Below are 27,290 nucleotides of genomic sequence, written 5' to 3'. Positions count from 1 at the left end.
ACGAAACGATTTTACGCGGTAGAAATTCCGCGTTAACGACCGTTTCGAGTGACACGCGAACGTAGATAATTCCCCGCGATAAGGAAGCGTCGCTCAACCGTCACACCTACATCGTGCAATTTTTATTTCGACGCCGGGCGGGCGGGCGGGCGGACGAGCGGGCGACCTTCCGCCGCGACGACTCGTGCCGCGATCCGCACGCCGAAATTCAACCGGGCAGTACGCTCGACGCCGAGGCGGTAATACGATAATGGGTGAATTCCTCCTCCGACGATCCTCCGCGGGCCGAGCAAAAGTTCAAGCCGCGCGGAAAGCGACGAACGACGAGCCGCTCAATTAACCGAAATAATGCACGCCCCCGTCTCGCGACGCCGGCGGTGGAATCGTTTACGCGAACGTTCGGGAGCGTGTGGCTCCGAGACGCGTTGGATTTCTTTTTCTTTATTCTACAACGACCGGCTAGACGCGCTACGGAAATGACGCGCGGATGGAGACCTTAATGGTTCGCGAGATTACGTTCTAAATTAGCCGCGTCTCCGCGAGAAAAGCGGATCCAATATTATTTACAACGGAGTCGCGGTTACGCCTCCGGACGGAGGATGGAGCAATCTCGGGGTAAAAGATGAGCACCGAACGCGGGGCTCGTGTTTCCCGGCGTTTCGAATTCGAGTCGATCCGGGGAGATTATTTTTACGCGCTTCGAAACGACGGGAAGGAAACGAGACCGGGGAACGGAACCGCGACGAACGTCCGAACGGATGCTCGGGAAAATTGTCGTTGGATACGAGATCGAATATCCGACCGATCGATCGTTCTCTCGTTCTTTAACCGCGAGAGCGTAGGATACGGAAAGTTTAAACGCTGAGCAGAGATCGCGAGTTGCCGACGAATCGGATCAGTCGCGTTACCTCGAATCGCGCGCGTTTTCGTTGTCGAGTTGAGACGAAGGCGATCGTACGTACGTGTCTGTCGCGCGACGAATCGAAACGATAACGAGGGAAGACTGAATCGCGTAGACACGGGCCTGGAGTTTAACTACGGGCGAAACGAGGAGCTCCGAGTCGTTCGTTAACTCGGCAATTCAGGTTCTTCGTCCGATATTTCGGAACCGCGATCGAAAGGTACTTTCGCGCTAGGATCGTGGAAAATTCGAGCATCGAAACATCGATAGGACAAAAGATGAACGTATAACTACCTCGTCGATGGGGGATGGCGTTGGTCGACTGGCAGGCTTCGTTGGCGCTCTGGTGCAGAGCCGAGTCCGAAATGGTTCTCCTCCAGATGTTCGGCGGGGGTGGCGATAGATACGGGACACCGCTGTACCGCGAGGTGTCGTGCCTCTTGTCCACCGGACGCGACCGCATCGGTCCAACACCCATGCTCCTGCTCCTATCGTTGTTGCGGTACACCATAGAATTGTGTTGCATCTCCTCCAGGTTGCTCAACGTCGTCTGCAATACCAAACCACCGGAACGATCGATCACGGGCACTCGTCTACGCGGATCATTGGGGTAATCTCGTGCCGTGCGTACTCGTTTACGTTCGTTCGTTACGAGAACGAATATAATAGCGAAATCGTCCACTCGATTTTGATCTCGGAGCAGGCGGTAGGGATACGAGTTCCGCGCAGTCCTTAGCCGAATTTCGCGGCCAGATCCTTCGAGAACAAGGTCTCTGTTATTTGGCATACGACGATCGGCCATCGTCCAGCGAAACGCTCGCACGTTCTAAATAGCGTGGTCCGACACTCGATGGCCACGCGATTAAGAGTCGCTGGCTCGCTTGGCAGCCAACCACCGAGGTTGCACGGCCTGTGTCAAGGCCCTACGGCCAGCCATAAACCTTTCGAACAACGCCGGGGTATCTGCCCTCGAAAAGCGTCGACGTCGACCAGTCCTCGTCGTAGCGTCGATCCTTTTTATCGGATATCGAAACCGACCAGGGAAAATCATCGACCGGGTTGAAATAAAATCGAAGCAAATTGCGAACCCCCTCTCACCGGATACAGCGCCCTCGAGAATTTCCTTACCCGGCGGAGCAAAGATTCTCTGTAGCGCGACGCCCAGAAGCTCGGGAAGGATCGAAGCGAAATAATTCACTTCTATCTTCGTGGCCCCGGTCGCTCGCTCGTAGAATTTTCTCGTTTCATAAATCTTGCTCCGATAGAACGTATCATCCGTTTTACGAGCGGGCCGGCATCGAGCTACCGTCGTCGAGCGCGGACGAGGAGCTACGCAAAGGAAGCAAAGAGACGTATCGAGAGCGACGACGAGGATCCTTCGTTCCGCGTCGAGGATAAAATCGACGGGAATATGCCAGGTCCGCGGAAACGATACCCTTCGCGAAAATTGAACGTCGTCTTCCGTTCGAGATCAAAGTCCAAGGATCGCGCGATCGCCGAGACGAACGCGCCGCCGCTTTCGATCGTTACTCACCGATGAGATTCTCCACGGAGGACAGAGGAACGAAATATCGATTCGCGCGGACCGGCTACGTGCCGTTCGTTTTCGCCTCGGTTCCCTCGGGGAAATCCGAAACGAATTTAATTCTCTTCTCGAGCGTCGGAGGAGAATCGTAAACTTGGAGATCGACGAACGGGGAGATTCGCGAAGAACGAGCATCTCGGGCCGAAAGTACGCGCACGATCGTCGAATGAAACGATCGTGAAAATAATCGGCGAGTACAGTTCGAGAAACGGGGACTGGAAAATCGTGTCACGACCCTCGCTGCTCTCTCTCGCTCGCGAACGAAGGGTGTTCATTTCGCGAGAAGTGCTACGAGTAGACGTTACGCGCGATCGAACCCGAGAACGCGAAATGTATTTCCACAGGGTAGGGAAAAAATGGCAGGTATTTCTCGGATTCGAGGAGCAATTGTGCCCTCGTTACGGAACGTTTCCATCGATGAACGTAACGGCGATTCAAAGGCGAACGCGAACGATATCGAAACCGATTTCAAAATTCACGGGATTTCGCAAGACGTCTCTCCGCGATTAATTCTCACGACGTCACCTGACACCGAACCGACGGAGTTGCAAGCTGGAAAATAATTCCGCGCTTCCTCGCAGAGGTCGTCGCCGTAATCGCGATTAATGTCGCGCGCCGAGCGAGTAATGGTCCTTCTCGTTATCGTCGCCGCGCGTATTAGATAATAACTCGCGGCGCTCGGCGGTGGTTCGGTCTGGAAAGAGGAGATTCGCGTAAACATCGAGTGCTAATTTTTCGGCTGGTCGCGGATGTCGCGTTTCGTGCGAGGAACGCTCGAGCCGCCATCGCGTCCGTCTACGGAGGAACGGGCGCGCGATCGACGACCGATACTATAATTAAAGTATCCTTCGATATTTCGCGTCCCCGGGAACGCGACAGGAAGAAGAAACGTCGACGCCGAGGCGTCTTCGACGAGACTCGGAGCGCGACGACGTAGGAGAGGAAGAAGGAGCTGCCGTCGGAGGAGGGGAGCGAAAGACGAAGACACATCGGGTTTATAATGCAACGAGATAAAAACGAAGACGACCGTGAACGTGTACGCGGAATCGCCGCGAGCGTCGCTTCTAAATAGCAGCTGCGCGTTTCCACGGGTAGACGCGCGCGAAACCGCGGATTCAACTTTGGCCCCGGGCCGGGGGATTCGCCTGACCTTAATTTAGAAACACGGCGTCGTCGGCTGTTACGTTGGAAGTTTGCGCGATTGAATAACCGCGAGTCATCGGCCGCCGTCGGCGTCGCGGCGTACCGCACGAAACAACCGCGCCGGCACGATTTTCTCTTCGCGAGTGGACCCCGACCGTTAACGGACCAACGCGACCGATCGCTGCTCAATGAAAATCGACGACCGTGGAACACCCGACGACGGAAACGATCGAGACGCGTAACTCGTTACGGGACCGATCGCGACGCGTTATTAATTATAACGCGCAACGCTTCGGACGAGCGCCGCGAGCATCACCGGCGCAAGGTTCAAGGAAAACCGCATTCTCCGTGCGACGATTCTATTTGTAAACAGCACCCAGCCGACGACGCAACCACTCGCGTATCATCGTGATCTCTCGCGGACCGGAATTCCCGATACGAGTCCCGAAACCACCAGAAACGTACATTTTTCGCCGGAAACGTTTACCAATTTCGAATCTCGTCGACCGTGACTCCACCTCCGTTCTCGCGGAAGACGATCGATCGCGTCGTTCGAAACGAAGGTGACGCTGTACCAGCAACGTACACCGTTTCGCGCGAGACGTTTATTCGATCGGGCAGGTAAACTCGTATTCGTTGCGAAATATTACCTTACGTAATTTAGATTTCGTATTCAACGGGTCAGGTTACTTATCTCTCGTTCGTTGTTCGAAACTTACATTCGGATAAAAGTGTCTCCCATCTTCGATACGGCGGTGGGGGTATCTCTTTCGCGCAGTGTTCGAAAATGGAAACTCGGGCAGAGAATGTCTCGAACCGCACGAAAGAATGGCTGGTAATCGTTCGACTCGAGTCGACGGTCGCTGCGATCGAAGAAACGCAAACAGGATGACTCACGAATCCGAGCGACAAATTTTATCAACGTTCGAGACGTTACTGGTGTTTAACCGGGCCCACGTGTCAAGGCTGCGGAGGTTACTTCGTAATCGCGAAACGATCGCGTGTCCGATTTATCTCCCCGTTGAATCGATGCGTCGGGACGCAACGATACGTGTACCGAGCATCGTCGTCGCGTTGTTTTTCTCCCGGACGTAACAACCTGTCGTCCCGATAAATCTTATCGGGAAGTAGTGCACTTGGCCGTGACAACGCTTCTGTTCGGAGGTCGAAATCTTACGGAGAATCTTTCCGTGTGAACGTCGATCGTTTGCGCGCGTTTCAACGCGTCGTTCGTCGAACTCGCGATACGATAAAAAGCGCGACGACCCTTGCGTACTTTGCAACCTTTGCAACGATTATCGCGCGACGATAAACTCCCTACTGGACCATCGCAGGGATCGAATTGCATCTCGAGCGAATTACTCGGTAGCTCGACGCACCAAAAAGGTTTCTACCCGTAAATAAATATCGTTGTAACGTCGCGATTCCTTCTTATCGTTTTCCACGCGAAAGACGGACGAGCTCCGTTCGATCGTGGACACGATTCGACATCGGCCCTACGTTCGATTTTATATTCGAGACCGGTGCACCGCGCCAAGTGGAAAATTGCACGAGACGCGAGCTGCATCTTTGCGCGAAGGAAACTCGATCGACGCGAGTTGGCACCGTCGCGCAAAATCCTTGCGCGAACCGAACGTGCTCCGCTAATTCCGTACGATATAGGGTCGCGATGGAGCCAAAAGGGGAGGCGAGGAGGGTAAACGTTACAGGGTCTCGCCCTTACCGATGTCTTCCCTTTATTTCTTCCGGCTGGCTGAATTTGCGTCGGAGCCGGATTTTCTCCACCTCCGTTGCTTTGTCTACAAGATCCCTCGCTCCGCGACTCCTATACACAGGTTTATGTAACTCGTTTCGAACCGATCTATCCGCGTGTTCCGCAAATACACCGAGATCTCACCGTTGCCTGTCGTCGCAGTTCCAAATTCCAAGCTTCGATTTTAGAATCGGAACTTTCGTTACGCGATACCGGTAGAATTTTTTACCCCGTTTCGAATCGAATCTGTACACCCGCGTTGCGAAACGATCTCGCGCGTTCCCACGTTGAACCGAACAGGTTCGAGAAAACAAATAAACGCGCGAAAGAACATCGTAGGGTGTAACGGACAGAGGCTTTTGTCCTTGTCGGGCGTATCGAAATAGTCCACCGATGAATGAAACCGAGTAACGAATACGAGTACGCGATAAGACGCGTATGCGCAGCGGCTTTGCATACGCGACCGCGACTCGCGCGAGCGGGTCAACGCACGCTCTCGATTCGAATTCGCGTTCGCTGGAAATTTTCTCGAGACCGCGATCGTAACAACGGCTCGTGAGGAGGTACGCGCCGCGTCGTCACCGGGTTCTGCGTCCACCCGAAAACGCGAAACCGTGGCCAAGAAGGAAACGAGAAGAGAGAAAGAAATGCGCTCGGCGTATAGAAAAGATTCCCGCGTACCTTCTCGCGGTTCGTACGGTAGGAGAAGAGGGGAATAATTCACGGAATTCGAAAACCGTTGCCGAATCGTTCACGTGGCTCGATTCGCCGACGTCTGGGCGGTGAGGTCTGCCTGTCTGTACCTTTCCAATTTTAGCATCGCAAGAATTGTATGGCATAACGATATATTTTTAGTCGGTACACAGAGCATTGGCAGTAGTGCGTACGCGGTGCTTTAAGTGTCTTCTCTTCCACGTTCTCCGCGGCTGTCGTAAGCCACGCCTGTGTACACACAAACGGGAGGACGCCGAGGCGAACGATTCTCGTAGCGACACGTGCTCGTAGCAGGTTGTCACGCGCCTTCGATCCACGCGGCCTAGTCTTCCCGTGGGCTAACGAACACCGTACCTTACGTTTCAACGGTTCGTCGCAAGGAACCGAGTGCACGTGTATAGCGATCCTCGCTAACGAACGAAACAAGTTGGCCGAGATGTCGAGAACATCATTTTCGGGGAGCTACCACCGTATTCCTGTGTCTCGATAACGATCGAGGCTAACCCGTGATAATCGACTGGTCGCGGAAGAGATTTTGCCTATGACACTCTCGAGAAGGATCGGTCGTGATCGTTCGTCCTCGGAGGAAACGTTGATTCCACGGTGTTTGAACGCGCAACGCTATCGATGACAACATCGCGCGAACGATCGCGGCGATTTTTCGCGCGCTCCGCTCGAACGTCGTAATGAAAGAATCGAGTTAGCCGGCCGTCCGCGGAGGGAAATTAATAAGCTGTCAGTCAACCGGTATGAACCGGTACGAACCGCGGGGTTAAGTCGTCTCGTTCGATCGTCGCAATTAGTACGTACGACGATCCTCTCTGACGCTGTTACGCGTTGGAGCGCGGCGTGTTCGCGAATTGGCGAAATCCGGTTCGCTTCGTTCGTTCCGTGACGCGGTGGTTCGTCGATACGCTCGAATCGAGGTAATTCGGTTCGTTTTTGGGGCGAACGTGGGGACGATTCGTTCAACGAGATCGATCGATCGATCGATCGCGCTGGAGAATCCGTTCTTTCGGTCGGTGTAATTGCGGCAATTTGTTCGGCCGCGGTACGATCCCTCGATCGTTTCGCCCGGTAATTTCGCGCGAGATTTCGAACCAACGGAGCGCCGCGCGATAAACCTAACGAGATACACCCGCGCTCCGAGAAATAATAACGATCTCGCGGCTCGTACCGAAAACACGCGCTTGGACTCGTTCTTGATTCGTTTCGACCGTTAGGAATTAATTTCCTCGTTCCTTCGCGCGGTGGATTTCCTATCGCGACGACGAGGAGGACGACGAGGAGGACGACGATGGGCGTACCGAGAAATTCGTGGCCGTTCCTGCTCGCCATGTGTCGCTTCGGCGCGGTTCGCACGGCTATTACCTAATATCTGTTGAATTATATGGTAAACAAGGGAACGCGTTTCTCCCACGGTTCGGTTCACGGTCAACACCTCCGGGGATTATTGCGCCTCGAGTCCCGGAGAAATCGCAATTTCTCGCGCGTACGCGTTCGCGAGAGACGTCCAAATCGTCGCGGCGGTTAAACTCGCGAACGGTGGGTACTCGTCGCGGCGACGATCCGCAAATTGTTTAGCAGCGACGATTGGACAACGTCCAACGGGATAATTTACGGTGCGTTCGGAAGCGAGGATGAAACGTTACGCGCGACGAGATCGCGATTTTCGGTTCGTCTCGTGGGCGATTCTCTCGTCGGGACGAATTCGCGATTGGTTTCGCGTTGTACGTCGGAGCGACACTTTCGTAGCGAGTTCCGCGCATAGCGCTAGCGGGTGCCTAGACCGAGTGCCCTTAACCCCGTTCCTCCGAAGATCGCGAACAGAAATATCTACCCTCTGGTAGCCACCTAGACCTCGAGCGTTCGAACCGTCGAGGACGAGCATCGTTCGAACCGTCTATTCTCCATTTGGCAAGGATCTTTGTCCTTCAACGCATTTTTCTTCTTTTTTTTTTCTCGCGATTAAAGTTCACTTCGAGACACCTTCGACCGTGTCGTCCTTTCGATCCGTTCGTAAGCGAGATCGACATCGCGACGCGTAGCGCCATTTCGTCGAGAGACAAGCGGAACCGAGGCCGCCTCTTCCAGTCGAACGCGGAAATTCCATCGTAATTGTAGGAGTAACTCGATTATCGATAATACGGCGATGCATTTAGGTTCCAATTAGGAAAAGAGAGACGAGCGACGGCGGCCCGCGTTCACGTAGGAGAGGCTGCAGTCCTATTACGTTACGACGCGCGCTACGTACGACCGCAGACAAGATTACGAAGTAAATTACCAAGGGACGCGGTAAATGCGATGGGCGCGCGCCTCTCGCGACGACACCGGTATCGTAAACCGTCCCGGGCGTCGCGACGCGAGCCAGGAACACACCGAAGACGTTCACCGCCCGTTCAAGGTTTGTCTTCGGTTTCGAAGACGCGCGACGATCGATGTTGCAACGACCATCGTGGCCACGTGGCCGAAAGAAACTCGAGATTCCATTCGTCTCCCCTCCCATCGATGGTGCAAAGATCGTGGCTATGGACGAACGACGGATCGATCTCGCGGTCGAAATTCCGTGCACGATCCTTGCCGTCGAAACGACCACGATCCACCGTGTAAAACGCAACGTGTTCGTCTGGTTCGCGCGATCGACGAAAACTCGGGATTCTTTCAAAACTCCCCTTACCGGTGATCGGTGGAAGGTTCGCGGTAACGGGCAATCGCGAGGTTGTTACGCGATCGGGAGAAAGTCGAAATTCCGCGCGAAAGCCCCCTCTCGACGGTGCCAAAGATCCTGGCTATCGAGGAGCACCGATCGATTTTCTAGGTATTTGAAATTCCGCGCGAGTCGCGATCAAAAATTCTCGGTATCGAAACCTCGACGATCCACCGTCCGTATATACATACATACATAGATACATACACACGTTGCAACATCTGTCGCGTCCACGTGAGCGGTAGAAACTCGAAATTCCACTCGAAACAAACCCGGCCAGCTCCCCCGAGAATCGGTGGACGGAAGGTGGCGATCGACGATTGCCGATCGATTCTCGCGTTCGAAACGCTCGGCGAACCGCGATTGCAAATCCTCGGTATTGAGCCCAGGTTTAACGACCTTTCGCAGCGGCTGGTGGAACACGCGCGGCAAACAGAAGGAATTGCATTTCTCGAATCGTAATTCCCGCGGCTTTGCACGTTAATGAGCGCGATCGGGTGTTCGAACGACGGGAGTGGCTCCGTGACGAAACAACGCCGACGGAGAATAGGTTTCATTCGTCGCGACTCGTTCCCGAACTTATTTACCAACGGTGTCTCGGGTACCAGAGGTTCGAAGAGGTTACGGTCCTCCGCGACCGTCCCGCTCTCGACCGGACTCGGTACAATGGTAACTGCTATTTACATACGGTAGTATGCAAAGCGTGTATCGGTAACTCGCGCGGTGACGATGCAAGAATAACCTTGCCGGCGCCTTTTTTACGATACGCGCGGACTCGCGAGCGCCGGCGCGCAACTCACCAATCTGCGCGACACATGCTCACACGTATTTCGAGACCCCCGACGTCCATCCGGTGGCTACAGCGACGCGAAACGAGAAAATCTTCCGTCGACGATCCTCGTACGCGACACCGTGCGTTTATTCCCCGAATCGGGCCCGAAAAATTCACCGTTCGTTCGCGGTCCTCGAACCGGAAATCGGATATCTTTCGACGAAAAATTTCCGCGAGATTTATCGGTGTTCCGTAACCGAACCGAACAAACGATGCATCGCCAAAGTGCGCAGTTCCGCTCGAACGGAACTGAAAAAGCGCGCCTAACGAGAAACACGAGCCGTCTGCCAATTAGCGAACGTTCTCCGCTTCCCGAGAAAACGGTATCCTTGGCTAAATTGTCGTTGGCCCGTAAGGAATCGACCGAACGAACGAACGAACGAACGAACGCGGAATAATGCATGGACGTTGTAGCGAACGACCACGAGATTCGACGAGAAATTAATAAAAGACCGTTTCGAGGCTTCGCGAATGGGAGCCAGCTTCGTCCCGTCTCGATAACGTCCGACCGCCCATTACCATAACAGCGTCGGTTGAAAATCGGGGAATTATGCGTAACACCGGGTGTCTCGAGACGTTGCTCGAAGCGATGCTACGAGCTCTTTTCCCCGATATCGAAATTCGACGAGGATAATCGTATCGAAAGTGCAACGTTCGCGTACCACGGGGGCCAAATATTTGAGAACGCTTCTTTTATTTAACGTTACTTTATTATCGTATCCTGTGTTTCATTTATAAATATATCGATGCAAGGGGAGGTTCGTCTTCCCAAATCGTAGATTCGTCGATGGGAGAACGTGTACGACTCGAACGTGGAAAGAACATTGCTCGAGGAATTTAATATCGAGCGGTAAAAAAGTTCAAAGATACTTAAAGGAAAAGGCTGTTCAATCGCGACGCAAAGTTCTTTCGCAGCGCCCTAAATACGCGACGAGAAAAATAATTCTTCCCGCGCGACGATTGTAAACTTCCGATCGGCAATGTATACCCGAAAGCGAGCACCGATCCCGGTACGCGTTTCGACGTTGCGAGGAAGGTAACTTCCGACTTGGAGAGTCGTTGGTAAACCACCCATCCGATTTGTCTGCCGTGCGTGGGTTTCGCGTGCAAGGTGATATCATTATTAGAAGTTCGGGTGTCCCGTTCCGTGTATCAACGTCGAAGACGTCGAGAGTATGCCAAAGATAACATCTTCGAGATCGGAGAGCGGGAGCAGTTGCGCCGAGGTTCTGCCAGCGAGAAGACAAAAGACCGAGAACCCAGCGTAATCGTAGCCTCGGGACGAGCGTCGATCCTCCGAGATGAATACCGACCTCGACGTTCTCGCGGAGGACGAGCTCCTCGAATCGAAAGAAGGGAGGAGATGGTGGAGGAGAAGGAGAAGGAGGAGGACAAAGAGCTCTTGGTATCCGAATTATTAGCACGTGGCGTTCGACGACGACATTTAAATACAATCACGCTCCGTTGCACGTGAGCTTCCGTTTTGTTCGAAAAAGGTTTTTCCGTTTCCGTTTTAAACGAAGATCGTCCCGATTAAGAATCAACGCCGGAGCGAGTTCGATTCCGCGAACTTTCAACGAGAATCGATATTTTGCGTACCCGAAAATAGCACCGATCCGAGGGGAACGGGATACCGGGAACAAAACGAACGATCATCGAGTAATTTTCCCTGGATTGCCGTCATTAGAACCTATATATCTCTCTCTCTCTCTCTCTCTGTATTTTCTTCGTTTTCTCGTCTACGTATCTCGAAGACGTCTCGACCTTCCACCGAGGAGCACCAGGATCTCGTTCGTCCTCGCTGTAATTAAAAGTTCCCTCGATCGTTAAAAGAGATCGCGTAATCCCCGATGGCGTCGAGGAACAGTCCACGAAAAATATTCAACACGCGTCGGCTCGTGCAACGGTACACACCGCCCGCGAAAACCCCGGCCAGACTCGCAAATTGCCGCTACGTGTAACGATTCCGAAAACGTTTCTTTCCTGTCAAACTGTCCCCCACCTTTAACTCGTTCCCCTTAATTGCTCGGCGGCGGTACGTCCGATCGTCCGAGCAACGAATCATCGGTTTCACCGTTCTCCGCCGATCGGAGGATTACTCGTTTTTTCCGGGATGGACGACGTGGACGCGTCCCTCGCGCGGGGAATATTCGAGAAAAACAATCGCGAACGTCGCAGTATCGTCGTCTTGGTAATTAAACGGCGGAGATCCGCCTAGCGCGGCGAAACGTTCCGGCGCGTCGATACTCGACGAAATATACTACCTTTGTAACGTAACGACGACCCTGGGAGAACAGACGTCTCCTTAATTAAGCCCGGGACCGACCGGTGTCGCGGACCGTCTCGTTACACGTCCACGGGCACACCCGATATCGAGAAAGTTCTCGTGGAAGTTCTCGCGCATCGAGCACGGGAAATATACCGGCCGAGACTGTATTTAGTCCTCGAGGACGTTCGCGGAAACGACTTCGCGATACGAGAACGAAACGCGCGGGTTCTCGAGCGAACGAATAACTTCGATGCTCTCGAAATCGCGTACGCGCCGCGACCACTTACACTCGACGTCGACCGACGAACTTTTTTACAAGTATCGGTTCCCGTTATCGGTACGTAACTTAAAATTTTACGATCGCGCGCGACGCTTGCACCTTACCACTGGAACGATATTATATTCGCGGCTCGGTGCATCGGTCGAAGGCGTATCGTCGAATCCACCGAGACCGCACCGAAAATCTACTCTTGTACACGCGCGTGCCGTACCCGAAGAAGAAGAACACCCACGGACGACAATACGCGAGATACGAGATCGATTCCGGGAATCTAACGCTCGTGATTCGAAGAATGTTAAACTCGTGGAACGTGAGAACGTCCCCGTCGATCGTTGTACCGTCTCGTGGAAGAGGATCGAGTCGTCGAAATGTTTCCCGTGGAAAAAGCTGAGCCAATATCGCGGGAAGTGGTTCGTAACGGCTCGCTAGACCCGGAATTAATTCGAACATTTTTCCTCGTCCGCTGGTACGAGAAACGCGCACGCTCCGCGAATTTCCCTCGCAATTTATCCGTACATTTAACCGCAATTTATCCGACAATGGCCCCGCCGAGAAGTCGCAATCAGGATCCCTTTCGACCGCATCGGCTCTCTCGAAAGTATTTCGTTCGCGATCCTCTTCCAACCGACGAGAAACTCGATCTTACGCGAGTTTCCGTTCGGCGGGTACACCGCGAATACTCGTTCCGCTTCGCTGAATGTACACAAACACGGAATCGAAAGGAAAGGAAGAGCGTACCGCTCGACAACGACGAAAGGACGAACCGGACACCCACCGAGAAGAACTCTGTTCCTTTGGCCAATAGGACACCCGATAGAAACGAATCGAACCGAATAAAATTACGTTTCGCGCGATACGAGGCGTCTCGATGCTTTCGGACGAGAGTGCGAAGAAAATGGCTGCGTTGAAAATGCACAAGTGCAACGAGATATGTCCGTACTTGCATTCGTCGCGATTCCCTTGCATCGGGTACGTCGGTGCGCGCGAATCGCGAAAATGGTGCCGTGTTTGTTTCCATTGCCCAACTTCTCCCCATCGATCGTTCTCCAGCGAATGAGCGGTCCAGAGGGAGGAAAAGGAACACCTTCGTTTCGTTCTTTCCCGTTACGGGAAACGCGAGTCACCGACGCGGTCCACGAGTCAAGGACGTCGCGAAGATCCATTAAAGACACTTTCGAGAACGAAACACGCTCGTCTTTTCGTAACTGCATCCGCGAGATTGCCTTTGGTCGCGTTCCGCGAATACTTCGCGCCTCGAAGAAAGAAACGAAATATGCGCTCGGCCTGGAAAGTCTCGAAGTCTCGACGAATCGATTCGAATGGAACGACGCGACTATTTTCTCGTTCTTTCGCGCCAACGGTATTTCGAGCATCGATACGATACGAGAATTCCACTGGTTCGCTGGCCCAATCCTCGAAAGGTGAGTCGAACCACCGTAGGAACGAACTCCGTTTGTCGCTTTAATGGAAAATTCTGTTTCGGAAACTAGCTCGATAGGGCGGTCCGCGGGTATTCGATGTATTCGAACACGGTCCATCGTCGTTCCGTTCACCGGTCTCTTAAACGAATACCTCGACGTCCCGACAACATTAGATATTCAACGGGCCCGTGTCCTTCGGCTTTTCCACACACGATGTTCAAGGACAGCGCGCGTCCGATCGAACGCCGATGACACTTTCCACTTTGTAATTTTATCCTCTTCTGACCCCTTATGCACATCGACCGTTCGATGAGTCGGCAACGACGGTGCAGTGGAATGAGAAATTATAGGACGACGGGCACAGAGGGCCGCCGTGCGCGCGGCGGCCAACGGCGTGCAACTTTCGCGTAGGAAAAACAACGACCTTCGGCATTATATTGGCCCGAGAGTTACTCAACAGAGTCGAGGGAAAAAGTCTCCGTCCGGCGCTCGACGGATGGAAATACGTCCTTGTCTCGTTGGACCTCGCGACGAGTCGAGAAACCGGCGATCGTGAACTTGAACACGAGCGAACGAACGAACGAACGAACGAACGAACGAACGAACGACGAGCTTCCGCGTTACACGGGGAACCCAGATTCAAATTCTTTTCGTTCGAACGCTCCTCGACACGGTCGCGACGGTAGATTTCAAGTTGCGCTCGGTTATCGAGAGTACGCGTTTATTTATATATAGACGAGAAAAAAAATCTCCGACGCGGCGAGAGTCCGCCGATTCGACGCGGACGATCTTTTCGAGGCCCTTGATCGCGGACTCTGCTCGTATTTCGTACGAATTTCGAACCGAGTGCGTCGCCGTAGCGCAGCGATCGATAGCGGTTTTGGAAAATAACCGCTTCGCGTACGCTCGAGTAACTCGTGAGTCACGATCACCGGTGGCCGTCCAATGCCAAAGGAAAGGATCGCGGTGTGTATTATCGCGCGAGCGTTGCGTCCGTTTCCACGAAGTAGCTGCAATTTACCGCAAAAACAACCGATCGATAGCGAGCCGGTAATTTCTGCATCCTCTTTCACCGTAGAGCTCACCGGGGAGGCTGGTTTCCCAAACGAGCACGGTTCCTCGAGGGCGGTACGCGGCCCCGGCCCGAAACCACTCGGGTCGATTCCATCCTCGAGGAGCGTAGGTAAAACCAAGAACACGCGGGACGGAGCTATGAATGGCGAGAAACGCGGAAGACGTTGGAGAGGTCGGGAACCGATCGGTTTCTCCCTCCTTGTCCCTCGTTCGTTCGTTCGTTCGTTCGCTCGCTCGCTCGCTCGCTCGCTCGTTCTTTCTCCTTCGGCGTCTCCTAGTCCTTTCGGAAACGACTTTGCTCCACCCACGCAGCGGCGTCGGGACACCCGCCGCCGTCTACCGTCTCCAGACGTCGATGACCTACTTCCGAGAAGATATCCCTTGCCATTCATGGCTGCACGACACGCTCGGGAACACGCAGGAGGACGCGGCGCGTTCAACGATACCGGCGAGAACCGCCTCTAACGATCGGATACCACCTCGAGAACGAAACACCTTTCGTCGAGGTGGTTGGACCTCGAACGAACGAGGGTAAAAACGTATTCGGTGGCCGAAATATTGCGGAATCGGGCACGAAGGAACGAAACTGCGCGACGAAATGTGGGTATACAACGTTGCGTATCGCGTCTGACTTTAAATACCGATAACCCAGTTCGAAAATAATTACGAAAGTTTCGTTACCGGGCGTACCGGTAATCGATGGATCGTAACCGAGAACCAACACCATCGGCCGTTATTCGTCGAAACGTTTCCAACGGGCTCGTTTCCTATCGACGAACGCCACCGCGAGCGGACTAAAATTAAAATCCTCCACGCCGAGAGACAGGCGGACGCCGATCCGAGTAACCTTTAACGATCCCTTCCTGGAAAGCGGAAGAACGGGCCGACCGACGCCTACGCGACCTGTTTTCCCTTCGTTATCGGATATTACCGTTTACGTCGCCGTTGGCACGAATTTTTCCCGATGCTGCTCTAGACGCGATTCCCTTGCCCATAAACGTGGCCACGGAAGACGCGAATAAAAGCTCGCGAGTGAATTTATGGCAGGAAAGATTGCCACGCCATTAACAGTACCGCGTTGCGTTCGCGTCTTCCAACGATGCCTATTCCACAACGAAACTCCGCACACAGAGCTACGCGATACGCTCGCAACGAAACCATTCCACGTAACCTATCCGCAACGCCCTTTGTCCCGTTTTTCGCGTTCCAGCCAACGGGAGCATCGTGTAAGTTCTTTTCAACTACGCAAGACCCACCGTCGCCGAAACGGGAAGCCAAAAGGGCGCAAATTTTCCTTTCGAGATAGCTCGCGATCGTTGAAATTAACGATCGTTGAAATTAACGTGTTGAAGTTAACCGAGTATTTTCAACCACGAAGAGCCGAATACTTTTCCCGCGAGGAACGAACAGCTTCGTCGAACCACCTCGAAGAGTACGTACTCGCGTTTAACCCTTCGGAAGGAGATCCTCGGTCGTCGTCTAATTCGGTGTACTATTTCCGACCCGGGAAAACTTGGTGGTTTGGAATTCAAATTGGAATTGAAATATTACGTTTTTGTTGAGTGTAAACGTACATATGCGAAGTATATAAAAATGTTCCGTTCCGGATTATTTTACGATTTAGAGGATTTTTTCGAGGAGTTTCTGGTAGCAAAGAAACATCGAGCGCAAAGGATTGAATTACCTCGATGAAAGAACTTTCGAACGCGGAGAAAACACACATCCGCGATAAATTCGAAGTGACTCTCGCGGTCGAATCGCTTCGAAGAGGAACGAAAAGGCAGCAAGTATCCGTGTGTGCGTCGAAAATGTGTCCCCGGCGATAAATCCGAAGTCAGGCTCGCGGGCGAATCAATTTTAAGCCGTACGATCGGCGATTTTTCAGCAAACCGTGACACGCCGCGCGGCCAAAGGAACGGAAATCGCGATCGCTGGAAGCGGCGGAGAATATCGAAGCCATCGAGTCGAAGCCGAAGGGGAGAGTCATCCGTCGGGACCGCGGGACATCGGATATTACGGTATAACACCATCCCCGGGAACGGAGGATAAATCAAACGCAAATACAGAACTGAATCTCTCCGTCGTTCCGGCAAAAGTGGTCGGTGTCCGACGAGAATAAAGAGATCGATTGGGAAACGGAGGAGGAAGGGGGTGAAAGAAAAAAAGGAGGAAAAAAAAAAGTTGAGGAAGAAGAAGAAGAAGAAGAGAAGACCGGACCGAAACTTCGAGTCGACGCGCCCACGCTGTCGGACCATGAATTATGTATAAGAAAAATCCAATTATATCGGTATATAGACGCGGAATCGCCACGGAGAACGGCTCTCTCCGGGTAATCTCGGCGAAGGACGAGAGAAGCGATGGAAACGGGTCGCAACATTATAACCAATTTATCCGCTGGTAAAATAGGGAGAATCCGGGGTTGGGAGGAGGGGGACGGTGGTGGTCGTGGCTTTCGAACGAGATTTTCCCGATCTCGATCCCAACCGCGAGTTCAATCTCCTACCCCGATGGACGTACAAACGCAAGCGGAAACGGAAGAAGATTTACCCTCGGTTCGTTCGATTTCGCGAACCGTGAACCGTCGCCATTCCGATTCGATAACGAAATCCCGTATCTCCGCATATTTCCACGCATTTTACGTAACACCGCGACCCGAAACCCTCCACGGCCACCTGTAGAATAAATAACGAGCGGTCGATTTTATCCGTGAAACCGGCTCACGACAGATACCAGGCAGACGGAGGAGACGGGAGAACGACACGTGGACGAGATCCGTAGAATGCCAGATGGCCGGGGAGATTATACAAAGAAACTCGGATAAACTTTGCCAACGAGGGGGAAAGAGAAAGAGAGACACACACACACACACAGAGAGAGCGCACGAGAGAGGAGAAAAATGATTAATCGTCGAGGGAAGACACCGGTACGTTTACAAAATTTTCACGGAGGAGGGATCCACGTGTTCCAGAGATTCGACGCAATGGAAAGACGACTTTTCATCGTGTCGATCGTATCGTGGAACTCTCGGAGATATTACCAACGTTCCGAGATATTAATAAGCGAGATAGAAGAAGAAATTCAAAGTTCGATGCTACGCGGAAGAGATCGGATAGCTGTCACACTTTCTAGGGTCTAGGATCGCGAATAATCGTTAAATAGGATACTCGATCGATGGTACAGAATCGGTGGAGAGTCGACCGGACTCGGAGGAAAAGATTTTTTCCAACGTTTCGTGATTCCGCGCGATTTCTTTTTTTTTTTTCTCTCTCTTCTTTTCTTTCCATAGTTGCAATTACGTTGATTAAAAAAAGAAGGCGCAGTTCGACCCGTTTATCCGCTCGACGTGTCCGCAGTTTTCGAAACTGGGCTCCGAGGGAAGCTCGGAGCGCAGGAATCCCGGTTTCTAGTTAACGTCGAAGCATCGTCGAGATAAAGGCACCCTCGAATCCGAATTGCAAAAGACGACGAGGCCGCGCGAGAAAGAGCGAGAGAGGGAGGAAGAGAGAGAGAGAGAGAGGGACGGTTTGTTTGCCAGGGTTTGCGAAACTGGGCGCAGTTGCAACTGCAGCTGCAGTCGCGCCGGCAGTAGCCATCGGCGTGCCGCTAACGAAACAGGCAAACGAGTACCTGCAGAACGCGATCAATACTCGGTACACCGAGTGCACACTGGTCGGAACACGTGTTCCCGTTTGTTTTGTTCTTTGCCCCTGCAGGCCAGTACCGCGAGCTCGCGTTCCACCGACAACGTTCTCGAGAAAACTTTGCGTCCTTTCGGATCTGTAATTCGCGATGCTCGTCTCGTTCAAGGGGTCCACGGGGTCCCGTCTAACGACTAGAGAGAACTGTTCGTTTCGCGACCGAGGCGATCGGACGGTTCTCTCGTCGGATATTCGGTCAACGTTTCGAATTGAAATTCCCACGGTGAACCTGCTTTTATCGCCCACTCGAGGGTAAAAAAGAAAACTAGAACGCCTCGAACCGGAACGATGCTACTCGTGGATAAACGCATCTCGATGCGGCAATGCACCGACGACGGATTCGGCTGCACCAAGATGCACCGAAACGCAACGAAATGCAGCAAGATGCACCGAGAGGCAGCCGCATCGAAGACTCCGTGGCTGTAACGGGCATCGGCTATCGGTGCCCGGTTTTCGAACCGTTTAATCGAGTATCGGGGGGCATAAATTATCGCGGTAACTTCCCCGTTTAGCGCGGAACTGTTCGTCCAGTTAGTCCGCCGGCTAATGGCCGCGAAACATTGTTCGCGCGTTACCCCTAATGGTAATATATCGTGGTTAAACTATTCGAAACAAACTCGGCTGGTTGCGCTCTCCGAGCTTTCTTTGACCAAATATTAATTAATTACACGTTCGGCCGGATCGTGGGTTAGTCTGTTCTCCGGAGCGTAATATTCGGCCCCGATTACGAGCGTCCCTTGTTTCGATAACTCTCCCAAGGGGAAACGCGTCGTCTTTAATAACGGTACAAATGTTCGTTCGTTTCTCTCTGGAGAAAAAAAATTCTGCTCGCCGAGATTGGAACGACGGTTATTTCGCCCGGAACGGGGGAGAAGCTCGGAATTCAGCGAGGGAAAAGGGGAGAGAGAGAGAGAGAGAGAGGAGTTGTATCTGGAGCAACGGTATCAATGTTCCAGCGGTACTCGTGCGGGTCCAAGAGGTTAAGCCGAGTTTGCACGGCAACGTAAACTCGGGCGCGCGGCAGGTGGGCCACTGCACGTGCGCGGCCAGCAGAAATCCGGCGAAATTCGATCGATTCCGGCGAAAAGAGGAAGGTTCGACGTACATTCGGGTGTAATCGAGCCGGTCGGGCTTCCTCCCGCCTCAGCCATCGCCCCTCGCTCGGTACGCGGGCATTTGCACCGTCCTAGAATCGAAAGCATCGTGCTAAGAAACCAAGTGGTCTCTTGACCCCGATATATCGCTGGGGTGCGTTTCTTTGCGCGATCGAAACCCGACCTTGGCTTCGAGTCCGATGCGCCCGGGCTCGCCGTTTCCTTCGCTTCGTCCCCGCCACCAGCGAAACGACGCTCCTGCACGTCCTACTCCGACGTGCCTCCTCTTCTTTCCCTCTCTAACGTCGATGGAAACGGATATAGGCTAAGACGCTCGAGATCAGCACCTTCTTTCTTCACCCGGCCCCCCGACGATATCGTTAGTCCCATTTACGAGAAAACGCGTCGCGCGAAAGTTAAGAAAGAAAGGAATATCGAGCGGTGAATCTTTACTCCGAGTCGACTTCCATGGAGACAGGGACCTGGAAATATCTCGATTTCGAGGGAACGCGAACGATCTTTTTGTAAACTCGAGGCGATGGTAACGTGACTTGACCCTGGACCAATGATTTTTGTATAAACGCTACGGACCGACGCGTACGATCGAATTCTGGAACAGAGTTCGTCGATGGCTGTTCACTTCCGTTGGAAACGACTTTCGAAGCTTCGTTTTTTCAAAGATTTGCTTACCTCTACGAAAAAACGCGTCGAGGGGAGGTTGCGTAAAATTATGCCGAGCTGAGCACTGATTCCGTAGATTTCGACGAAGTAACGTCGACCGGAGCGGTGAATTTTTACAGTGTCAAGGTAATCTAACTTGTACTCGCGAGAGGAGATCCTGGACGAACGATTTGAGAACTAACATCGCAAACGTAGAGACCGACGTGTACGATCGTACCCTGGAACGTTAGTCGATGGTTACCCAGTTTCGTTAGAAACGACTTTAAATGTTACACTTCTAAAGTTTCTAATTGGATCGACTTCGTTAGGACTTAAGTGATATTCAGCAGCGCCGCTATACGTAGAATCTTATAAACGTGAATCTTTAAATCCGTACAGAACTATTTTTCGAATTTTATGTTCTTTCGGAGATGAAACGATACTATCGGAGAAGAACAGGTACAGTTGTACTCGTCCCGTGGAACAGGAAGAGCAAAGAGAATTCGAGTAATCGGAAAGAAATTCTAAATTCGATGATCGAAAATTCGTTTCCTCTAAACAAGTGGAACGAATGTAGCGACCCACTCGAGTCAATCTCGAACAATTAAGCGGTATACTTATCGAGTAGGAACCCGCCGAAAAAGTTTTTCCTTTCGCGACAGCGATTAGCCAGCACGGTCGAGTTGGCTCGTCTCGAAGTTCTCGCAAAGTTCTAAAATTCGACGAAGATCCTCTTCGAGTCGATCCCGAATCGTCGACGTCTTGAAATTTTTACGAAATCGCTACGTTCTCGCGCAAAATGAATCTCGAAATCGCGCGTACAATCGAGAACAAACGAATACCGAGGAGACGCACGAATTCGTTAAACCGAGAAATTGGCCGCGTTGCGTTAAACGAACTATTAATTTTTATTTTCTCTTCTATTTATTTTGTTCCCAGCTGGTTCCGTGAACGACGAGAAGACAGACCGGATCCTTTCGGTCCCGGGACGCGTGTGTCGATTCCATCCGTTTGTCGCACCGAAAATTTCCGTACCGGATGGGCTCGAAATTTAATTGGACAGCGGATCGTCGATTAAATATAAAAAAAAAAAGAAAAAAAAAAACAACCCCAGGGGATACCCGAGCGACCCTTTGTGCATTCTGACCAAACGAATCGATCCACGAGCGTTCGATAACACGCGGCCCGTGCTTCTGTCGGATTTTCTTTCCCTGTCCCCGGTCGTTCCATTTGCAACGATAAACGAAAAATGCAATTATCGCGAGGCGGGAGGATACGTCGATGCGCGCGTTACCCGGTTTCGAGCTAAACGGACTAACGCGTGCTCGATGGAGGACATTCGGGCTTCGTTGCGTTCAAGTTCGTTAATATCGAACAACAACCGAGCGTTCCGGAAACGAAAGAATTACGCAAACAACAACACTGGTTTGCGTTGGAATAGCGTGGGCGGAGCCAAGATACATCGTTCACGACCGAAGAAGCGGAAGCTATGTTTTTCTCTCGGTCGTATCGTTCGTCGAATATTCGAATCGCGGAAACAACAAGTAACGGGTAAAAATAAGCTCGGATTTCCCGAGACGGCAACGTGTCGTTCTCACCTTACACAGAGCGTTTACTTTTCGTTTATCACGGAACGGGATTGAACAGCGAATAGAAATATACCGTAGCAAAACGTCGAATATTTTTCGCCGCGTTTCCCGGTCACTCGCATCGATAGTTTCGCACTCGCGCGAAAACTTTCGACGCGACCGCTGCATACTTACGTACTCGCCGCGACGAACTTTCCAAGTTCATCGAATAGTTGATACCACGGCGAGGACGCGCGGCCGCGATCGATCGCGATTCGATAATAAATTACGCGTTTCTCGAGCGACGTTCGACAACGACTACGAACCGTGACGAAACGACGAGGAGAATCGATTCGAGAGTGGAAACGGGACGACTTCGAGGGCTCCCGAATACTCGCAGCCGTCTAAAAACGTCGCGCGATTACGCAAACAGCCCTTGCCCGGCGGTGGAAAAGAAGAAAAAAAAAAAAAAAGAAATCCGCAATACGGATAATCGAGTTGCCCGACAATAATCCGTTGTCGTAATTTGACGCGTTCGTTCTCGAGTTCTAACGAACGGTTTCGCGTTTTTATCTGGGGGAAAAATAGCTCCACCGAGTCCGGCCAACGAGTAATTAGAGGAAACGGTGTAATTTCAGCGGTCGAGTGTCTCGTGGATCGAGCAACGATCGTCGATGTTACTCCGAATGGAATTCGATTCACTTCGGTCGTTGTTGAAATCGTTGCCGGGAAGTGTCGGAGAATTACGCGGGTGAAAAGTGCAACGTCGACCTGGGATGCGTCTCGTAACGCTTTCGAAAACTTTATCGAAGATGGACCACGTGGAAGAAGCTCTGCCTCGATCGAATTAATCTGCGCGAAGATTAGTACCGATTCGAAAATACGAGACAAAGTATCTCGAACGATACGATTCTCGTGACTAGTGGCTTGAATTTTCCGCGAAAATTCGCACGGCTCCGTTTCCTTTCGATGTCCAGTTAACCCGTATTTCGGTGAGTAAACAAACCACAGGATGTAGCGAAGGTCACGGGCGGTGGATAATCATGCACGTAATCCAACGTGTACATCCGTTACGCGGTTGAAAATTAACAGCGCTTGATTCCAACATCTGAATGGCGGAGGACTTCAATCAGCGAACGAAGAATGGGACGCTGTCAACCCCCTCTTACGCACGCCCACATCCCGTGGATCGGCACGTCCACGCGAACCGAAACGTTATAAAAACCACGCGGCTCGATCTGTCGCGGCATATCGTTCGAGACCAAGTGCGACGACCACCGTAGACGCTCGAAAACCGACGACGATGGATACCAAAGGCGGCCTGTTGTTTCTGGCCCTGGTGTGCGTGCAGGCGGTCTTCGTGCGTGCCGTGGTAAGCTTTTTCCAAAGAGCTCCCCTTTATTTACCAACGAGACGACCGCGGAGGGACCGTACGCCCGAAAGAGGGACAACCTCGAGCAACGACGATGGAGATACACCCGAGAGAGCGACCATCCGCAAAATTCGTTCGCTCGTGATAGAGGCGCGAGTCTACGCGGCGGAAATAGTAACGATACGAATGTTCGTGCGACCGGGCAATCGATATCGGGGCAAGTGGATTCGAGATTAGAGGGAGAACCTAATTGGAGCGTGCAAAGTTTCGCGGCATAATTGTATCGCCGTGCCGTGAAACGTTATCGAATCTTTTTCTCTTTTCTTTTCTCCCTCGTCCTTTTCTTTTTTTTTCTTTCTTTCTTTTTTTTTCTTTCTCCCGTCGATGTTTTCGGCCGTTACGAAGCGAGACGGAACGCGTAGCTATCGATCGAAATTCAAACAGGTACGCGTAGAACGTATCGTTACGTAAACAGCACACGGAAATGTAACCAACGAACCACTCCGCTCCGGTTATATTTATTTCGAACGTTTAAATTCAACGAGCGCCGAGTTTCACGCGGATTTCAATTTCTAATCGACGTCGCACGTTGACGTTTCGTACCAACGGTGCCCGATCGATGGAAACCTACGAGAGATCGTACACGGGAATTGTATCGTTTCCGGTCCCCGATTTACAATCGCCTATTAGAAATTTCGCGAACCGCGTTGCAACCACTCGAGTTTTCCGTATCGGGGACAAAACGAGTTACGTTTCAGCCGGCACACCACGCGAAATCGATTTCCCTAATCGACAATAACCGGGGATAAGATAAGGAGATCCCAGCTGCTCGTTCGGAAAGCTCTCGATGATCCGTAATCGCGACGAAATACCACGAGAACTCGTTGATTATCACGACGAGAAAATACCCGGTTTTTCTTTCGGGAATCTTTGGGCCCGATTGGTTCCACGTTCGATTCCAAACAGTGAGGATACGACGCGATCGACGAGTCCTTGTATCGACCTTGGTCTTGACTTGGGTCTTTTTCAGCCCGGAAAGATCCTCTTCGACTTTCCTTGGAGATAACGAAAAGTACCGAGTCGATCGGACAGATTTAGATACACGGTGATCGTACTCGCGGAGAAGTTTAATACCTTTTGCAGCTTGTCGCGTACAATTTCAATAATTTCCATTGTACGATCGAAATTCGTTAAAACGGGTAAACGTCCGAACGTTCAATGCGCAAAGAAGCCTCGAACGTAGCTCTGACGGTCGATCGTTTCGATATATTCGTAGCCGGACTGGGTGCCCCCCGAGTTGATGGATATGGTGCAAGACGACAAGCAGCGATGCATGGCGGAACACGGTACAACGCAAGGTTAGTATCGCGAGAAGTTGGCCAACTCCTTCGAGGTCCGTTGAACCGGTCCTCGTCGATTCGTGGAACACGCGATAACGATTAAACTTTATTTATCCCGAGTGTTGTTACATTTTTTTCAAAGTACCAACCTCGGTGTTACGGTTTAACGTACGGTGCGTTCGAACGATAATCTCGATAGATTTCTCCCCGTTTTTTTTTTTTTTTCGTACAAATAATTTGTCAATTTGGGATCCAGCGCAGATCGACGATGTGAGTAACGGGAACCTGGTGGACGACAAATCGATCACGTGTTACATGTACTGTCTCCTCGAAGCGTTCAGTTTGGTAAGCGTATTTAATTGCGAGCAACGATCGACGTTTTCGTTCGACTGGCGAAACTTATCGATGATCTATTCGATACAGGTCGACGAGGACGGCCAATTGGACACGGATATGCTGCTGGGCGTCTTGCCGGAGCACTTTCACGATCTAGCGGTGGATATTCTGGGCAAGTGCACCCCGACAAGTACGTAGTGAATTTCGTCGTTAGAACGTAACGTCGCGAAACTTCACGATTTCTAACGTCACGATCGATCGTTACAGCTGGCGCCGACAACTGCGACAAAGTCCTAAATCTCGGCAGATGCATCTACACCGCCGTACCGGACGTAAGTGTCACTCGAGGACCACGCGTTCTTTCTACGTCGAACGTTTCCACCTTCGCGGCGAATTATCGAATCGCACGTGATCGCAGAGGTCGACGGCTACGATCGAAGAAACTTCGACGAACCGCTCGACGAAAGGGGTTCGATAATTCAAACCGAAGGCGAACACGGCGACGTAATCCGTCGAACGAACGTCGCGTTGTTCAATTAATCGAGACAATATCTCCTTTGCCGTGCACGCGCGCGACGCTTTAATTTCCTCCCCGAGTTTATCGGAACAATACGTAATAATTAACATGCACTCGAACGCAACTAACATATCCAATATATCGTTGCACAGAGAAGCAGCGGTCGCAAAAAAAAAAAAAAAAAGAGAAAGAAAACAAAAAGAAAGAAAAAAAACGAAGAAAGAGAATGTGCGAAATAAAAGCGTGCAAACGTCGAAAAAACGTGTAATCGTTTCTTCTCTTTCAGATGTGGTTCATCGTCTAGAACCGGGGAATTGTTTCACGGAGCTACGAAACGTTCAACCATCGACCCCCTACACGGGGGCACGGTTACGCATTACTCCAAAGACGATTCCGATATAGCGGAAGTAAAAAAAGAAAAAACGAAAAAAAAAAAGAAACAGAAGCCACGTACACTCTTACACAGTACACGCAATACGCGCGCGTGTACGACGTCGCCGCAATGTAAACACGAGAGACAACAAAGAATTATATACCGGTGTAGCGTAAACGTAACGTAGTTCGTCTAGGATAAGTATGAAATTGTACGCTCGTTCGAGACCGAGAAAGCTACGAGCCGACCGTATGTACACGAGTTTGTAAACACTTTGGTTTCCACGCAAAGAAAATATAAGTAACGACAACGAGCGAACACGTATCGACGAAACAATGATGACACACGTACACGAGACGATCGTGTTTATTTCGCGGTATGGTAAAATTTACACCGGGACGCGGACCGCGCGGGAAAATCGTCGGGCAATCGCGGAGGAATCCGCGCGAACGATCCTCCCGAGATTAACCGGGACCGATTCGTTTGGAAAAACGGTAATAACGCGTGTCTCGTTCGCGTACGAGCACGCCGTTACGTAATTCGTTGGTTCAACGGCGCACGATACGCGGACATTGATATTGTAATTTCCGTGACAATCTAATTCGCGAGTACCGGGCTCCCCCACGGACCTCCCTCCCCGCACCCCCCCTCCTCGACGACTCGCGAAACTCGATTACATGTTTACGCGGAATCGTCGTCGAAACGCGCGCGCTTCCTACCTCTCGTGAGGTGACACGCAAAATCCTGGGCCGCGAGGGGCCATTAAATGCTATATCCTTTGGCAATCGAGATAATTTTCTAATAACTCCGCGCGGCACGGTGGTTGGTTACGCAATATCGTAACTCGGATGTTGTTGCGCGACTCGTCGCGGCGTCTACGTTTCGAATTCGGCCCGGGGACATCCAACGGGTGGCGCGATACTCCGTTCGATTGCAAAACGTACGACACCACCATCATCACCGAGACGAATCGGTTTATCATTTACACCGTTCCTTGAAAATATTCCATGCCCGTAATCGCGACGCTGTTCCGCGCAATATTCGATTTCCATCGTCTTGGTCCGAGGAGAGAACGTTCCGTGAAGTAATAACGCGGAAAACTCGATTCGCGCGGACTTTTCAATTTCGACTCGCGAGATCGAATTCGAGCGGGACCACCGACGCGAGAACATCCGTGGAGGACACGAGGGCTCGTCGTCGATACTTCGGATCGAAATTCCGCTGCTGACTATTTCGAAATTCGAATTACCCGTTTCCTCGGGTTTCGGGAGGGAAAAAAGTGTACCCACAGCCACGGGTTCCGCGCGATGTTTCCAACAAGGACTCGCCTACGGGGAAAACTTCCTCGAAGGATCTCCCCGCGCTGCGACGTCCCACTCGGAAAGTTTGCTCGAGAAAAACCAGGGTGGTGGGTTCACGATCGGGATGCAAGTTTCCCGGAGGCTTTCGAAACTACTCCTACGCAAACGTGTCATGCGTGATCGTGCAGCAACATCGCCAAAAATATATATAAGAAAAAAAAAAACGAAAAAAAAAAATAATAATAATAGAAAACGGAACAGGGGACATTTATTTTGGAGTTTCGAAACGGTGCGCGCGCGGTAACTGTTCCGCGTGGCTTATCGATCTCGCGACGATTTTATCGACGATCGC

At 51.8% G+C, this 27,290-nt stretch overlaps 2 protein-coding genes across 11 annotated transcripts in view; one reads left to right on the top strand and one right to left on the bottom strand.

Moving 5' to 3' along the window:
• Crtc (CREB-regulated transcription coactivator) overlaps positions 1-27,290 on the bottom strand; it is a 52,918-nt gene that overhangs the window by 19,651 nt on the left and 5,977 nt on the right. For all 8 annotated transcript variants that reach the window (XM_076319470.1, XM_076319465.1, XM_076319463.1 and 5 more), the window contains one exon: positions 1,196-1,451. In XM_076319470.1, coding sequence (XP_076175585.1) covers positions 1,196-1,451 — 256 coding nt within the window. The remainder of the gene's footprint in view (positions 1-1,195; positions 1,452-27,290) is intronic.
• On the top strand, positions 3,819-27,228 carry Obp1 (odorant binding protein 1). Of its 3 annotated transcripts, none has more exons than XM_076319478.1 (8): positions 3,819-3,954; positions 22,338-22,691; positions 22,792-23,071; positions 24,348-24,429; positions 24,668-24,756; positions 24,835-24,937; positions 25,015-25,079; positions 25,551-27,228. In XM_076319478.1, exons 3-8 carry the CDS (start codon positions 23,003-23,005, stop codon positions 25,566-25,568), a joined length of 426 nt encoding a protein of 141 aa, XP_076175593.1. In that variant the 5' UTR covers positions 3,819-3,954; positions 22,338-22,691; positions 22,792-23,002; the 3' UTR covers positions 25,569-27,228. The 3 variants fall into 3 exon arrangements, with proteins under 3 accessions (XP_076175593.1, XP_076175592.1, XP_076175594.1); XM_076319477.1 differs by lacking the exon at positions 3,819-3,954 and adding an exon at positions 6,922-7,022; XM_076319479.1 differs by lacking the exon at positions 3,819-3,954 and adding an exon at positions 6,922-7,022 and having other exon boundaries at positions 22,338-23,071.

Source organism: Ptiloglossa arizonensis, chromosome 9 (assembly GCF_051014685.1).
Source record: "Ptiloglossa arizonensis isolate GNS036 chromosome 9, iyPtiAriz1_principal, whole genome shotgun sequence".
NCBI lineage: Eukaryota > Metazoa > Arthropoda > Insecta > Hymenoptera > Colletidae > Ptiloglossa > Ptiloglossa arizonensis.
This window is presented reverse-complemented; position numbering and strand designations above follow the sequence as displayed.